Raw genomic sequence first — 18,551 nt, forward strand, 5'->3', positions numbered from 1 at the left:
TCACACATGCTCTGTCCATTAATATCATACAGTCTGTGTGTAACGTGGTGTACAGGGAGAATCTAGAAAAATATTTATGGGGTGGCAGGAATTTTTGAAGGCTGGCAACATATGGCAGATGTATATATACTGAATTTAATCACACTTATCAATGTTTGATGAGAAATAGTATGTACACATTACAAAAGGGCACAGGCTGCCATTTACAAACCCATACAGACAAACTTCATCTCATGCAATCAATGTCTTGCATTTGAAGTGACCGTACAATGTGATCTCGCTTAATAGGAGATGGAAGTAGGATAGAAGTAAGGGGCATTATCAAAGGAAAGGCATTAAGGTAAGACACAGATGTGTGAAAGGGGAAGCAAACAGTTTTTGACATTGGAGATTCGAGCTCGTAAATGGTGAAATTGGCCATAACTTTTAATTAGTTGCTGCCAACTGGGGTGGCAGCAGGGGTGGCAAGGCTTTCTTTTAGGGTGGCATTTGCCACCCTATGCCACCGCGGTAGATCTGCCCCTGGTGGTATAGGCTTCTATGTCATTGTTGCCACTCTGTTCATATGGGGGATTAGTTTAGCTCTCCCAGTCTATACTCTGCGTGGGCGTCCCCTAATGCTGCTGCTGTCCCCTGACCCTCTGATTTTTTGTGGCGCTCATGAGAGGTCAGGAGACTCCTCTGAACAGAAGCCATAGCGCCAAATTTAATTTTTTTTTCAAAATGTTATTTGGCACCGAATCCAATGTTTTCTGGTCACGCTTCATCTCGTAGCTGATTGGCTTTTGGTTCCAGACTTAAAACTCTTCGTTTAAGGATTTAATGAAACGTCAACAGAGATACTAAACTGTTGAGCTCTTTTTTTTGGCTTCACTTTGGGTACAGCGGGAGGAAGAGAAGACTTATCGTCCATTTTTATTTTACAGGGTCGACACGCATAATAATCACACCACTTCTCCTGCTGCAGTGGAATCTGTAATACTCCCTTCGTCCCTCTGGATACTTTTGATGTTGCAGCTTTTTCGCTGCAAAGACACTGACCTACATACAACGAGCTGCAGCTGTACCAGCTACTGTACATCAGCTGGCAAATATGCTCCAGCTACTGTGATAGGTTGGTTTTGATAGACAGTTTTACATTTTTGAGTCGGGCGCCCGGATGGGTCATTTGGTAGAGCGTGCGCCCCTATAGAGGTTTGCTCCTCGACGGTAGTGGGCCAGGGTTTGACTCCGACTTGCGGCCCTTTGCTGCGTGTCATTCCCTCCTCTCTCTCCCCCTTCATTTCTTTAGATGTCCTATACAAATAAACGCCTAAATGCCAAAAGAATTCATCTTTAAAAAAAAATTAACTGCCAATCACATCATAGCCCTGCCCTAAAACACCCCCTGCTTTATCGCCAAATTTAAAATCAACGAGACCATAATTAAAAAAAATTAACATCATTCTGTGTTGCAGAAGACTTAAAACTAGCGATTGAGACTCATTATAAACTCAATATGATAATGTTTACTGAGGTAATAAATCAAGTGAGTGTTGTCACTTTCTCATAGACTTCTACAGAAACCAAACTCCTTTTGCAACCGTCGCCCCCGCTGGAATTCAGTTATAATGCAGGTTTAAGGAGTCTCCCCCTGTAGGAATTCAGATATAATGCAGGTTTAAGGAGTCTCCCTCTGTAGGAATTCAGATATAATGCAGGTTTAAGGTGTCTCCCCCTGTAGGAATTCAGATATAATGCAGGTTTAAGGTGTCTCCCCCTGTAGGAATTCAGATATAATGCAGGTTTAAGGAGTCTCCCTCTGTAGGAATTCAGATATAATGCAGGTTTAAGGTGTCTCCCCCTGCTGGAATTCAGATAGAAAGCAGGTTTAATGGTGTGGACACATTAAGCCGATTATTGGCCATTGGACAGTCTGGCGAGGTCGGTGACTCGAGTCTGTTCGGTGTGTCCCGTGCCGTCTACTACTTAAGGAGTCTCCCCCTGCTGGAATTCAGATAGAAAGCAGGTTAAAGGCACTTCCACGTGTAGCACTTCGCCGAACCGGATGCTTTGTCCATTAATATTAAGTCTATGGCACTCATGTGTGCCAGACTGCCAGTAGGCTACATTAATTTAAAATTTAGCATTGCAGAGCTCCCAGATAGCTAAGGTGGTAGAGCGGGCGACCACAGATAGAGGTTTAAACGACCGAGGAGTCGAGGAGCCATCAGATAAGGGACATGGGATGTACCCAAGGGTGTAAGCCTCTCTCCGCAATGCGTAGCTCCTATGGCGCCATTTTGATGCTACCTAGCTCTCATCAACAGTTTGCATCCCATTCACTCCCATTCATTTTGACGTCACTTTGACAGCGAATAACTTTACATCTGAAGCGTTTAAAGACTCTATTTGTCCGTTGTTTATTTCTAAAGAAACACGACAATGTATAAAAGGCTCCATTACCTTGTAGCTCACGTTATGGCTCCGTAGCAGACGCTTTTATAAAAATAGGCTAACGATTGGGTCATAACCACGAGACTTACTGTCACACAGTAGAGGAATTACCGTATAGTACAGGAGAAGCTCACAGGCAGTTTGGACTTCCATTAGCTGTTTAGGTTTAATTACTAATGTTAACTAGCATGTTAGTGATCAGTAATTAGCCTGTGTCTATGTTATCTCCTTACATATACCTACACTCTCCGTCTCTGTAAGATTGGGAATGATTGAGATTTCTCTCGGCACAGCTACCAGAAGACTTCACACTTTCAGACAGGTTGCTCACGTCACATCTACGTCTTCAAGCTCAGTTGGAGGCTGCTCAGTAACACTCAGCCAGCACCGGGAAAGTGACTTATAATATCCTTTGCTGGTCTCAGTCCAGAGACACGGGGTCTGGTGGTCCATTTCTTCAACTGTCTGTGGATGTACCTTATATCTCCCTTTCCCAGGCTGTTACACTACACCCCTATTTAACGGGTGGTAAATCACAGCTCAGGTGAACACTCTGAAAGTGTGAAATGATAAAATGTGAGCCATGCCATGCCACAGCATGCAGCTTCCTTCCCACCGACAGCTTAATTGAGCTCCTCGCCCCCCCTCCTCGCCAACAGTGGGCGGTGCTGCCAAATTTGGGAAGCAGATAAAAGGTTTGAAAAGAGCAACGGGTGGCAGGGTTGAGTGCAGATGATCTAATGAGACTGAAAAGATCCATCTGCATGAGAGTCCTACCCAGCTTAAATTCAGTAAAAATTAACATATTTGCAGCATTTTTGGGCCTAGACTATTGAATGACTTATAGACAATAAGTAGGGCCTTAGAAATCAACTCGTTGTTTAACAGGAAGCCAGTGCACAAATCTAAGAATTGGACAATAGATGGTCAATCAGAATCAGAAAAATACTTATTTAAGCAATATTACACAAGAAGGTTTTGATTTAACGTGCCAATAATCAAACCCTGGAGTGTAATATTGTGATTATACAACAACGGTTAGCCTACCAACTAAATAAAAGCTACGATCAAACTGTGTTCATATTGTGGGGCAATTCGCTCTCAAAAATAAAAAAACAACAATCCTGTTGTAGCTAAGATAGCTGCTGAAGAAAATATTTTTTCATGGATACATTTAGATTTAGATACTAAACGTCCGCTAACTTCAAACAACAGAGATGATTTCCTGTCCCTGACTTGCTGGGTCAGAGGGCGGGCAGTCAGACTCAATGACCAATCTGATTGGTGGAGCGCTAACCTGGATACGAGTGCACGATGAGCGTGACTAGAGTCTCTCAAAATCTGACGAAAATCTTTTAAACTGACCTGCGTCGAGCTGAAATGAAGACAGATTCAGGAAATGCACACACACTTAAAATGTTTTCAGAAACACGTTTCGTTGAACTATTTCAGCACAATATGAGATCGCATTCTGAACGGGCTTTTAACGTTACGCAGCAGCTAACTTAAGCTAACGTTAGCTTTGTAGAGATCATGGGACTTCCCAAACTGAATAATTACCGCACATATAAAAACACCAAACTGCTTTGATAGCTCAATCTAGTTGTAACTGAGATATCTGCTGTAGGGTTGGGTAGCGAAACCGGTAGGAACTGGACCGGATTAGAACGCAAATTTCGGTTCCTCATTTTGGTTCCACTTAATGTGTCGACTGAAATATTTTCCCTCCGTCGCTCCGAAACGGACGTAAAAACTGCCTTTTTTTTACTGTCTATGGAGCTAGCTGACTTGATCTACAATCTGAGCTACTGAGCATGTGCAATCAAAGATAGTACAGAAGAAAAGAGGTCTCACTCTGTAGCTAAAACATAGACCTGAACATAGGGTGAAAAGAGGAGCTGCAGCAATGTGCAGTACAACAAAAAAAATTGTGCTTTTTGTAAACCTATTCTGGTACAACCTTAAAATACAATTATGAACCTGAAAATGAGCATAATATGGGTCGCTTTAACTTGTAACAGATTATGTTACAAGTGTAGTATTAGTACTTTTACTGAACTGAAGGATCTGGACACTTCTTCCACCGCTGATGCTCACAGCCTGCGTAGACCAGTCTGAAGGTTTAACACTGTGTCTTCAGAGCAGCTGGATGATAACAAAAGGCCCGGGCCTTTGTGTCTCTGTCTCCCAAGGTCTCTGGAGTTAGATAACGCCTGACGCACGCACACAGGGAAGACGCACTTGGAAAAAACCACACACAAATGCTGCCGTGTGGTCGGGCTGACATTGTTTTCAGTCTGCGCTGAGGTGTTTGGGTTCATGATTTGGGTAAGCATATGTGATTATGGCGAGAGTTTGCATATTGAGGCTGTGAAAACAGGTTGCTGTGAGTCGCCTGTTACTTTTAATAATGTAATCATTGTTTTGCTTGATTTGCAAAAATTCTATGATGGCTAAGGAACTTTTTTTCTGACTTTTTTAGGGTTTTATGTCGACTGAACTGTATGTAAGACGGCTATATAATATACAGTCAAATATGTGACTTTTACGATGAAATAAAAGCATGTCAATAAACTATACATGTCTGGCGCTTGATGTGATTCTCATTTTCCAGTGTGGCCCTTACTCTGGTCCATTAGCCTGGTCCTACCAGACTCTGGTCCATTAGCCTGGTCCTACTAGACTCTGGTACATTAGCCTGGTCCTACCAGACTCTGGTCCATTAGCCTGGTCCTACCAGACTCTGGTACATTAGCCTGGTCCTACCAGACTCTGGTACCCTAGCCTGGTCCTACCACACTCTGGTACCCTAGCCTGGTCCTACCAGACTCTGGTACCCTAGCCTGGTCCTACCCAGACTCTGGTCCATTAGCCTGGTCCTACCAGACTCTGGTACATTAGCCTGGTCCTACCAGACTCTGGTCCACTAGCCTGGTCCTACCAGACTCTGGTACACTAGCCTGGTCCTACCAGACTCTGGTCCATGTCATTAGTCTAGAGAGTCTGGCCACTCTCCATTGACCAGTGTTAACTTCCTTGAAGGAGGGTACTCTGTTGAAGTTTAAAACTATTGGATCTGCCCAGAGATCGCTAACGTTTGGTCGTGACGTCGGCTTAGCATCGCTAGCGTTAGCCTTAGCCAACTCCTTCACCACTAACGGAGCGAGCTGGAAAATCAAACTGTTCCTGAACCCCGTGGGGAGGAGGGCCACAACATCATGGCCCCGCAACACAACTCAGCAAAGATTGGTCTTGCTCGGGCTTTAACTTCTGCATATTCCGCAGCGTTGCCACAATGGACCGAACGGCTTCGCTCGCATCTTTCTCCGCCGCCATTACGGAACTACAACTCAAACTAGCACACGACCTCAACGTCATCGTTCTCAGCCACTCCCTCTATTTGCTGATTGGACCGGTAAAGATTTGGTCAGAGAAAACCCAAGAATATACCGCAAACCCTGATGCAGTACTGAAGGGAAATGAAAATTGAGCAGAAATATGTATTAGGGTGGAGCCAGGCTACCTGCATACAGTGAGAAATGAAAATCTCACTCGCAGCTCAGATAGTTTGGTAGATCTGTTTTTAAAGATTTCTCGATATTTAAAACGCATGCTCTGAGACAGGAGCCTCATTTTGACAGACTCTGGCGGCCCTGCATGTTAAAGATCCAGAATGACTGAAAGCAGACTAAGGGCCCTATCTTGCAGCGCAAAGCCCGACGCAAGAGTCTTTGCTAGTTTAAGACCGACGCAGTTGTCAGTTTATCGTCCAGTGCCCACTTCGTTTAAATAACAAATGCACCTGCACCCATCTGTGGCCCCATGGGCATGCTTGTCTTACAGGGAGGTGTGTTCAGGTGCATTCTGGGCATGCTGGTCTTACAGGGAGGTGTGTTCAGGTGCATTCTGGGCATGCTGGTCTTACAGGGAGGTGTGTTCAGGTGCATTCTGGGCATGCTGGTCTTACAGGGAGGTGTGTTCAGGTGCATTCTGGGTGTGCTGGTCTTACAGGGAGGTGTGTTCAGGTGCATTCTGGTCTTGCTGGTCTTACAGGGAGGTGTGTTCAGGTGCATTCTGGGAGTATTGCCATCTTGAGGCAGCGGGAAGTGATCGCACCATTGACCAACAAAAACCTGGTCTAAAGTCAATAACGCAGCATTTCCTTGTTATTTTAACAGAGCATTAGTAAAATGCTCCTAGGCTCGTGCACAGCACGCTCACACTATTCTCACACACACACACACACACACACACACACACACACACACACATGCAGAAGATTACAAATAATAATATTACAGTGCAAATCCTCCATCATAACAGCAATGCTCCAAGGTCCAAACGCGCCTGGCTTTTAAAGGGAATGGGAGATGATCTCTGATTGGTTTATTGCATGATACGCCCAAAACACACCTCTGATTAATGAAGACTGTAGGACCATGCGCTTGGCGCACAGACCCTTTTTTCCGCCATTAAACTAGCAAAAGTGGATTTGGACACGCCCTAAACCCACCTGCACCAGGCGCTTCACGCAGTGCACTTAGATCACATGTGTCAAACTCAAGGCCCGCTCTTTGTTATACTTGATTTGCTAAATTCTAAGATTTCTAAGGAACTATTTGCTGCCATTTTCAGGACTTTGTGTGGACCATACTGTAAGTAAGAAGACTATATAATGAGACATTGAATAATACAGTCAAAGATATTTGACTTTTTGAAGTAAAAGCATGACAATAAACTCTATATATCTTGCCCTTGGTGCGATTCTCCTTTTCCAGTGTGGCCCCTTAGTGAAGTTGAGTTTGACACCCCTGACTTAGATGGTTAAAATAGGACCCTAAAGCTGAAGGTTTAAATGTACCTGGGGGTTGTGGTTGGGTGGCTGCCTGCCTGGGCCCAGAGGCTGGCTGCTCTTTGCGCTCTGCCGCCTCCTGGGCTCCCGCCTCGGCCTTAGATAACGGCATGGGCGAAGGCAGGAAATGCTTCGGAAAACCTTTGAAGAACCAGGCACCGGACCTCTTCCACACCTGAGAAGACAGACGAAATATACGCGTTATATAGGCTTCCCAAACAGACAAAAGTGAACTTTTTTATCTGTCAGCTGGTGTGAAGCACTCACCTCTCGCTGTTCTCTGCAGATCTTGCAGAGCCAGACGGCGCGGGGCCGACTGCTGCACTGGGTGCCACACTTGGTACACATGTTCTACACCGCAGGAGGAAAATACAGACTTACAGCTGCTCTTTTATACATTATATTAGTGATGCACCGATGTGAAAATAGTGGCCGATACCGATAACCGATATTAATATTGCTGTTATGGCCGATACCGAAATTTACCAATGTTGATATCTCTGTATAGAATTTTTTTTTTTTACATTTGTGATTTATTTTCCGAAATGACTGATATTGGGCACCTTTACTTGTGTGCAAAATATGACTGTCATCAGATTTTCAGAAGAAAGAATTTATATTTATATAATTATATATAATTTGACATCGAACCGATACCGATGTGTTAAAAAAATGACCATATCGGCCGATCTATCGTGCACCACTACATTATATCAGTCTATCCTGTTGCTAAAACAAAATCTGTGTCCTGCCAATTAAAGAAACACGCCGACTTATTGGGAATTTAGCTTATTCACCGTAACCCCCAGAGCTAGACAAGTCCATACATACCCTTCTCATCTCCGTGTGTGTTAGAAGGCTGTCTGACGACTCCAGCATTAGCTTAGCCTAGCACAGAACATGCAGGTAACTGGTTCCAACTAGCCTACTGCTCCGAATTGTGACAAAAGTGACAAAATAACACCAACATGTTCCTATTAACATGTTGTTAGAGTCACATTTTGTAGAGTCACAGCGTGTACAAAAAATAACGTAACATGAGACACAGCCGTCTTCTAACAGTAAACAAACTATATTCTCAGACAGGCTTGCTGCGAGCATATCACTCCGCCCAAGTACTATATTCTTCCGCCTGAGAATATAGTTCGGTGTTGTTGTACTCGAGATCGCTCTTAAGACCAATTTTTGAACGTCTCGGTCTTGGAGTCGACCGCATTTTTAACCCTCTTGTTGTCCTCTGGTCCAATTGGCCCCCTTGTCTATAAAAAGGTCTATATCAGCAATATGGCTTTCTTTTTTAACCAAATTACCACAAAAAAAAAAGTTTGGATTACATATAACGCTCTTTGCAAATATAATTGATCACTTTCATCGAATTTCGGGGGAAAATTTAAATGGTTTCAAATCAGTATCCTGACTAAACTCATCCACTCAACATACATACACTCCTCTGATCTTAACTATTAGTCAAAATCATTCATAATTTCTCAAATATTAGGTATAATTCTATATAAATGAGGTTTATTGACCACGAATTCCAAAAAGTAGTGTAAAACTAGTGGTAGTAAGTTGTAAGTAAGGACAACGCAAGGGTTAAATGGGACCTCGGGAATCAGAATCAGATCAGTTTGGGAAATCATTTGCGATACCCAGACCTCATCATCACCAACTTTTTTGAGATAGACAGATAGACACACACACACAGACACACACACACACACACACACACACACACACACACACACACACACACACACAGACACACACACACACACACACACACACACACACACACACACACACACACACACACACACACAGACAGACACAGACACAGACACACACAGACACAGACACAGACACACACAGACACAGACACAGACACACACACACACACACACACACACACACACACACACGCTTTGCAATAGCCAGCCCTCATCACCACCAACCTTTTTGAGATAGACACACACACACACACACAGAAACACACACAGACAGACACACACACATACACACACACAGACAGACACACACACACACACACACACACACACACACACACACACACACACACAGACACACACACACACACACACACACACACACACACACACACACACACACACACCCTTTGCAATAGCCAGCCCTCATCACCACCAACCTTTTTGAGATAGACACACACACACACACACACACACACACACACACACACAGACACACACACACACACACAGACACGCACACACAGACACGCACCATTTGCGATACCCAGCCCTCATCATCACCAACCTTTTTGAGACAGACACACACACACACACACACACACACACACACACACACACACACACACACACAGACACACACACACACACACACACACACACACCATTTGCGATACCCAGCCCTCATCATCACCAACCTTTTTGAGACAGACACACACACACACACACACACACACACACACACACACACACACACACACACACACACACACACACACACACAGACAGACAGACACACACACACACACACACACACACACACACACAGACACACACACACCCACAGACACACATGTACATACGGACAAACACACACACACACACACACACAGACACACACACACCCACACACACACACATCCTTTGCGATAGCCAGCCCTCATCACCACCAACCTTTTTGCAGTCCTCACACACCACGGAGCTGACCCCGGGGGAGCCCAGCTGCTCGCCGCACAGCAAACAGCGGGACTGTCCATCGCCACACACCGTCTTCTTCATGTCGTCCAGACGGTTAATCAAGCGCCTGCAGCAGCACAGTAATAAGGGAACAAAATCCACTAATTAACCCTGACAAAGCACACCTGTGAAGGTAAAACCATTTCAGGTGACTACCTCATGAAGCTCATTGAGAGAACACCAAGGGTTTGCAGAGTTATCAAAAAAAGCAAAGGGTGGCTACTTTGAAGAATCTAAAATATAAGACATGTTTTCAGTTATTTCACACTTTTTTGTTAAGTACATAATTCCATATGTGTTCATTCATAGTTTTGATGCCTTCAGTGAGAATCTACAATGTAAATAGTCATGAAAATAAAAAGGAAACGCATTGAATGAGAAGGTGTGTCCAAACTTTTGGCCTGTACTGTACTTCAACCTGGACCCTGTTATCCCATTACATGTTTTTGTGTCTAAGTGACTGATGGGAGCACTGTTCCAACAATCACCACTCTGGTTTGACTGAAATAAACCCTTAAAGGTGCAGTAGGTAAGACGTATAAAATTACCTTTGTGTCATATCTGCTGAAACTGACCCTATGTTCCAGTACAACTACATCACACGTGTCAAACTCGAGGCTCGCGGGCCAAATTCGGCCCCTTGCAGATTATGATCCGGCCCGCATATCACTTTAGGTTCACAATACATGGCCAAACCTAGTTTTTGTTGCTTTTTCTGGCATTGTTGTCACTTTTGCTGAAGTTTTTGTAAATTTTTCTGACGTTTTTGCCACTTTTTCCGATATTTTTGTCACTTTTTCCAACGTTTTTGGGTGCTTCTTTTCTATGACGGCTGAAGAACTTTTTCCTGACTTCTTTAGGACTTTATGTCGACCACACTATAAGTAAGAAGACACATTCAATAATACAGTCTACTACATTTTACTTTTCCGATTAAATAAAAGCCTATCAATAAACTAAATATGTCTCGCCTTGATGTGATTCTTATTTTCCAGTGTGGCCCTTAGTGAAATTGAGTTTGACACCCCTGAACTACATGAAGCAGGTCATTTAATAAAATAAATCCAGCTCCTCTGGCTCCACCTACAGCCTGTAGAGTGATTTAGAGACCATTTTGGGGTTTTGCAGAAAGTTGTTGATGTTCACATTTTTTGGCTAAGTCCTGGATCTTCACAATCCTACCCACGACACATATAATTCAGCCACTTTTCTTACTTGGTGCAAAAAGTTGTTTATGAGAATTTCCTGGTATTTATCAGTCACTGTCCAGTTCCCAGGCTAAAAAAAATCATCAACATGCTGTTTTTTGTTTTTGTATTACAGAAAACCCGCTGCATGATTTTACGACTTCTCACCCGATTCTCTCTTGTTCCATGGCCTCCATCTTCTCGGCTCGAGCGATCACGCTGTTTATGATTTCTTTCTCTTCGTCCGTCAGGTCCGGACCAGGACCGGGGCCCGGCTGCATCGTCCAGTTGCCCCTGTCAGCCAAACACAAGCAATCACACATTTGCATCCACGCAGCATGAACACATTACACTGCTCTCTGCATGGTTACATAGCAGGTATCTTTATAGGGTACACCCTAGTCCAGTAGTTCTCAAGCTTTTTTAAAATAATGTTCCCCTTTTGAACACTGTTTTTAAGCCATGTACCCCCTTAACCAGCGCAAATACTTTTTGGTAGAAAATAAAAGTCTCTATAAGGAGGAAGAAGCGATAGATTTACTAAACAACAGCCAATTGGACCTGGAAAACATTTTAAATGCTGATGGAAAAAGGAGACAAAAACTTGGAAAAAGACAGTAGAAAGAAGGAAGGAAGGCAACACTGTCTGAAAGTGTGAAGTCTTCTGGTAGCTGTGCCGAGAGAAATCTCAATCATTCCCAATCTTACAGAGACGGAGAGTGTAGGTATATGTAAGGAGATAACATAGACACAGGCTAATTACTGATCACTAACATGCTAGTTAACATTAGTAATTAAACTTAAACAGCTAATGGAAGTCCAAACTGCCTGTGAGCTTCTCCTGTACTATATGGTAATTCCTCTACTGTGTGACAGTAAGTCTCGTGATTGTGACCCAATCGTTAGCCTATTGTTATAAAAGCGTTCTGCTACGGAGCCATAACGTGAGCTACGAGGTAATGGAGCCTTTTATACATTGTCGTGTTTCTTTAGAAATAAACAACGGAGAAATAGAGTCTTTAAACGCTTCAGATGTAAAGTTATTCTCTGTCAAAGTGACGTCAGAATGAATGGGAGTCAATGGGATGCTAACGGGAGGTGATGGCCAGGTAGCAACAAAATGGCGCCATAGGAGGTTCGAGTTCTGAAGCGAAGCTTACCGCCCCTTGGAAATTCCACCGAATGTCCCACATTTCGGCCTGGATGTCCCGTACCCTTCCTCTGTCTCTGTGTTGGCATTCTAACCAGTCCTTCTAGCAAAATGCAGAGTTTTTTTGTGATTGTTGCAGGGCAAAAATCCTTGATTATGCGCCATGTTTTCTTAAAAAATGCGATGTAATATGCTATATGATATTTATGCAATTTTATGCGATGAAATTGTGGGAACTTGCAAAAACTGCGGTTTGATGAAAAAAGAGACACACAACCAATGTGTCCCTGAGCAAGACAATTAACCCCTAGTTGCTCCAGAGGTGTGTGACCTATGATATGTAACAATTGTAAGTAACTTTGGATAAAAGCCAAATGACATACGTAATGTCTGTCTGTCTAACAGCTAGCTAGACTATCTGTCTATCTGTCTGTCTAACAGCTAGCTAGACTATCTTTCTGTCTGTCTATCTGTCTGTCTAACAGCTAGCTAGACTATCTTTCTGTCTGTCTATCAGCTAGCTAGACAATCTTTCTGTCTATCAGCTAGCTAGACTATCTTTCTGTCTGTCTGTCTGTCTGTCTGTCTGTCTGTCTGTCTAACAGCTAGCTAGACTATCTTTCTGTCTGTCTAACAGCTAGCTAGACTATCTTTCTGTCTGTCTATCAGCTAGCTAGACTATCTTTCTGTCTGTCCGTCTGTCTAACAGCTAGCTAGACTATCTTTCTGTCTATCAGCTAGCTAGAAAATCTGTCTGTCTGTCTGTCTAACAGCTAGCTAGACTATCTGTCCAATCTGAGTTTTCTGTTTCACGACTAAAACTACTTTTGAACGTCCACATGTTCCACCAAAACCAATTCCTTCCTGAGACTATTTAGCAGAGGCACCGTCTAGACACCGACTAGCCGGACCCTCTTCCGCAGCGCTGTGGAAGAAGGTCTGGCAATGGGAGACAATGCTGCTTTCTGCACAGTTACTTAGCAGATATATTTATTCGGCAGACCTGAACAATCTAATGTAATTCAATATAACAGTTCCCCCAGAAGAAGCAGCAGAGAGAGTTTTCATATTCGGGCTGAGAAACTGGTTGTTGTGAAAAAGAAAATGTAATCATTGTTTTTACTTGATTTGCAAAATTCTCCGATGGCTAAGGAACTCTTTTGGTGACTTTTGTAGGGCTTCATGTCAACAAAAATGCAACAAAAAGCGTACAAAAATGTCGGAAAAAGCAACAAATTTACAAAAAGGTGACAAATGTCTGAGAAAGACACAAAAAAGTCTGAAGAAAAACAACAGAAAATGAGGAAAATAGCTCCCAAAATGTTAAAATAAAGTGACATGCAGTAACAAAAGCACGTCAGTAAACTCTATGTCTGGCCCTCGGTGGGATTCTCTTTTCCAGTTTGGCCCTCTGGGAAAATGAGTTTGACCCCCCTGGTTTAAGGAAATGCCAAAAAACCAGAGCACGTTTCTCTCCCATCCCAGAATGCTGTAGGGACTAGCCAGACCCTCTTTCGCAGCGCTGTGGAGGAAGGTCTGGCTATGGGAGACAACGCTGCTCTCTGCACAGTTACATAGATATATTTATTCAGCAGACCTGAACAATCTAATGTAATTCAATATAACAGTAGCTACATCATACCTGGCTTTCACAAAAACTAATTAAAACTATTAAAAATAAAACTTTCTGAAAACTAACTCAAACTAAATTAAAATCAAATCAAAAAAAAATTGAAAAAACTAATGGAAAATTCAGAAGTATAATAACCTTGGGCGTGCCTAATAAATTGGCCGCTCAGTGTACAGTACAGGCCAAAAGTTTGGACACACCTTCTCATTCAATGTGTTTCTTTATTTTCATGACTATTTGCATCGTAGATTCTCACTGAAGGCATCAAAACTATGAATGAACACATATGGAATTATGTACTTAACAAAAAAGTGTGAAATAACTGAAAACATGTCTTATATTTTAGATTCTTCAAAGTAGCCACCCTTTGCTTTTTTTGATAACTCTGCAAACCCTTGGTGTTCTCTCAATGAGCTTCATGAGGTAGTCACCTGAAATGGTTTTACCTTCACAGGTGTGCTTTGTCAGGGTTAATTAGTGGAATTATTTCCCTTATTAATAAAAAAGCAAACGGTGGCTACTTTGAAGAATCTAAAATATAAGACGTTTTCAGTTATTTCACACTTTTTTGTTAAGTACATAATTCCATATGTGTTCATTCATAGTTTTGATGCCTTCAGTGAGAATCTACAATGTAAATAGTCATGAAAATAAAAAGGAAACGCATTGAATGAGAAGGTGTGTCCAAACTTTTGGCCTGTACTGTACATGATGCAGATAGCTGCGGAGGAGATTGTCTACTTACTGCTCTTTATCACTGATCCCAGATCAGCCGTCAGAGGGAGGCAGAGGAAACAAAGCAGAGCACGGTGAAGGCTCGGTCCAATCACAGGCAGGTTTAACATCACAAACATGTTCTACAGCAGGGGTTTTCAGACTCTTTGTGTGTTGTGTGGACCAATATTTGTAATCAAGACAACCTCATAATACACTTAATAAAATTCTACACACAGTCCTACCTGAATTAATCTGCACCTCTTAATTAATAGGCCTACTAGCACAAAAACTAGAACTGGTCATCGCATCAGTACAGCTGCCACATACTTAATTTATTTATTTACTCAAGGGCCCGAGGGCATAATTAGGTTCACTTGAAGAACTTATGGCTTATTTCCATAGCAATAGAGTATTAAATCTATACAGCAATAAGAACTCTTGGATATAGTAAAAATTTCAAAACCTTTGGCGATTTTAGGGGATTATTAATCTTCAGAGTTTTACAAGTCCTCAAAAAGTAGGCTATGTGAGTTTGTCCACTTAACAGCACATCCGCAAAACATTTCAGAAACGTGAGATCAAGAAACTAACTGGAAATTAAAATAATAATAGGTCTTATTCATTCCATCTATAATTTAAAACAGTGTGTTTCATATAAACCGCCTATAAAGGCTGTGCTTGTGATGTGATCATGACAACATTCTTTGTTTCTGGCCCTATACACATTATTTAGGCCTACTCCTGGTTAAAAAAAAAAAATTCCTGGTAAAATGAAGGTTAAAAAACTATTATTTTATTTTGCTTTTCCCACGGACTACCTGCAGTACCCTCACGGACCACTAGTTTGGGAATGAATGTTCTACATCAGGGGTCTTCGACATTTTTTAGGCCAAGGACCCCTTAACTGAAAGAGAGTTGGAGCAGGGACCCCCCTACTACTTATATTGTGTAAAGATGTAATTGCATATTGAACTGGGCTGGATAGATGATCATGGATGGATCAGTATTTATATTTATACATAATGTTTTAATGTGAAACATACATGTGAAAGGAACAGTGTATCCTTACGCTTCACTAGAGCAAATCATCAATATTGTGTAAATGAAATGTTTTTTTTTTAAACAAATAGGCCGATTTATCTTTGTAAATAATAATATGTTGGATTCCTGGTAATGTCTATTTTCAGGCATATTCTAATTTTAAAAACAACAAGAAAAACTTTCAAAGAAATATCAAACAATAATTTGGTGGCCCACCCCCCCCCCCTGCAGCAACTCTGAGGACACCCTAGGGGTCCCGGACCTCATGTTGAAGATCTCTGTTCAACATGACGGCGATGCTTACCCAGCATGCACGGTCCTCTGCCGGTCGTTGGACTGCCAGCGGTCCGCGCTGCTGCTCATCACCGTGTCCGTCATGTTATCGGTCAGCGTCTGCAGCAGGACACACAGGGAGACGGAGGTTCAATTCCATTCAATTTATAATCTCAAATCCCAACAGAAGTTATCCCAGGACACTGTACAGATAGAGTAGGTCTAGTCCACTGGTTCTCAAGCTTTTTTTCCAATAATGTACCCCCTTTGAACAGTATTTCTATCTTTATTTCAAAAGACAATTTAAAGAAATTCAATCATCGCAGTACGTAAACAAACAGGATACAAAAATATATACAAATAATATATGAAAGTAAAAAAAGAAAGTAATAGTCTAAACAGAGGACAATAAAGGGACAGACTTTCAAGAATGTTAAAAATAAAGACAGCAGGGGCACTTAAACAAAGAGATCTGAGTAGACATCAGATATTAAGATAGCTTTCTTATTGGATACCAACTTAAGAGACTCAAAGTACATGTCAAATTCAACTTGGAATAGTTTGAAGCACGGTGATGAACTGGAAAATGTTGCCTTGTGGATATGGAACTAACCTAATAAAATAAAGAGATTTACAATATTACACAGCTTTTTATCTTTACATTCAAAATAGGTAATAATAGGTTTCCCTTCAAGAGTGATTGTATAATTTGTTTTAGATACCATATAATCTTCACAGCTTTTCCAGAATGCAATACAGAATGAACAACCATAAAAAAGATGGTTTAACGACTCTCGTTCTGTTTTGTACCGCCCTAAAGTCTCTACAAAGAGGAAGACTACAGCGATGTCAGCGATAGATTTACTAAACAACAGCCTTGGACCTGGAAAACATTTAAATACTGATGGAAAAAGGAGACAAAAACTCTCAAAGAAGGAAGTAAGGCAAGAATAGGTCGAAAATAGTAACAAAGACTTCGAACAAAACACAGTAGAAAGAAGGAAGGAAGGCAACACTAGGGAGACAAAAGGGACAAAATATTCAAATAAGCAAAAAACTTTGAAAAAAAGAGACAAAAACTTTGAAGAGAAATAGACAGTAGAACAAAGTAAGGAAGAAAGTCAAGAATAGGTCAAAAGAAACAACAAAACCCTCAAAAATAATGTGGCAAACTTCAAAAACAGCAACATACTGGGAGAAAACAAAGACAGTAGAAGTAACTACAGCCTTGTAACTCAAACAATATTTTGCAAAAAATGTCACGTGCATCTCGCTGGAGCAACCGTTGACTCGCCGCACATGGAGTCAGCATTAAAAAAAAAACAGTCAACAATCTCGAGCTAAAGTCAGGAAGAGCTGCCAACTGTTTAAGAGCTTTTAATTTGGGTGGGAATGAATTCAAGTTTGACTGGCGTCCAAGTTGAGTCCACACTTTCAGATCTTTATCTTGTGCTTATTCAGCACTGAGTGGAACTGAGCTGAACTGAACTGAGCTGAACTGAGCTGAACTGAACTGAACTGAGCTGAACTGAACTGAGCTGAACTGAACTGAACTGCCACCCTGAGCTGCTGCAGCCATAGGCGTAGATTTCGGGGGGATGCAGGGGATATGTGGTTTTAAAAGGCGCTTTACTTTACTTACTTACAAAGCAAGCTATATATACAGTGGGGGAAATAAGTATTTGACCCCTTGCTGATTTTGCAGGTTTGCCCACTTACAAAGAATGCAAAAATCTACAATTTTAATCATATGTACATTCTAACAGTGAAAGACAGAATCCCAAAGAAAATTCCAGAAAATCACATCATATGAATTTATTAAAATTGATAACCATCTGATGAGGAAAAACAAGTATTTGACCCCCTGGACAAACAGCAAGTATTCTGGTTCCTACAAGCCAGTTAGTCTTTCTTTAAGACACAGCCCCAATCCGAACCAATTATCTACATCAAATATACCTGCCTCACCTCGTTACCTGTATAAAAGACACCTGTGAACACCCAAACAACCAGCATCCAACATCACTACCATGGGCAAGACCAAAGAGCTTTCTACGGACATCAGGGACAAGATTGTTGATCTGCACAAGGCTGGGATGGGCTACAAGAGAATCGGAAAGCAACTTTGAGAGAAAAGATCAACTGTCGGTGCAGTTATCAGGAAATGGAAGAAGCACCACACCACCGCCAACCTCCCTCGGTCTGGGCCTCCACACAAGATCTTGCCTCGTGGGGTGTCCCTGATCATGCGAACGGTGAGGAATCATCCCAAAACCACAAGGGGGGAACTGATGAATCAACTGAAGGCAGCTGGGACCACAGTTACAAAAGAACGGTTGGTAACACACTACGCCGTCATGGATTGAAATCCTGCAGCGCACGCAAGGTCCCCCTGCTCAAGAAGAAACATGTACAGGCCCGCATGAAGTTCGCCATTCACCACCTGGACGACTCAGAAGAGGCCTGGAAGAAGGTGATGTGGTCAGATGAGACCAAAATAGAACTTTTTGGCCTCAACTCAACT

General features: G+C 42.2%; 1 protein-coding gene across 1 annotated transcript in view; it reads right to left on the bottom strand.

Moving 5' to 3' along the window:
- LOC114556301 (rabphilin-3A) overlaps positions 1 to 16,132 on the bottom strand; it is a 32,586-nt gene extending 16,454 nt beyond the window's left edge. The window contains exons 1-5 of the mRNA XM_028579208.1: positions 16,059 to 16,132; positions 11,385 to 11,510; positions 9,967 to 10,096; positions 7,556 to 7,639; positions 7,298 to 7,463 (exon numbers count right to left, since the gene is read on the bottom strand). Of these exons, the coding sequence (XP_028435009.1) occupies positions 7,298 to 7,463; positions 7,556 to 7,639; positions 9,967 to 10,096; positions 11,385 to 11,510; positions 16,059 to 16,132 (580 nt within the window). The remainder of the gene's footprint in view (positions 1 to 7,297; positions 7,464 to 7,555; positions 7,640 to 9,966; positions 10,097 to 11,384; positions 11,511 to 16,058) is intronic.
- Positions 16,133 to 18,551: the final 2,419 nt, after the last annotated feature.

The sequence above is a fragment of the Perca flavescens genome, chromosome 5, assembly GCF_004354835.1.
Source record: "Perca flavescens isolate YP-PL-M2 chromosome 5, PFLA_1.0, whole genome shotgun sequence".
NCBI lineage: Eukaryota > Metazoa > Chordata > Actinopteri > Perciformes > Percidae > Perca > Perca flavescens.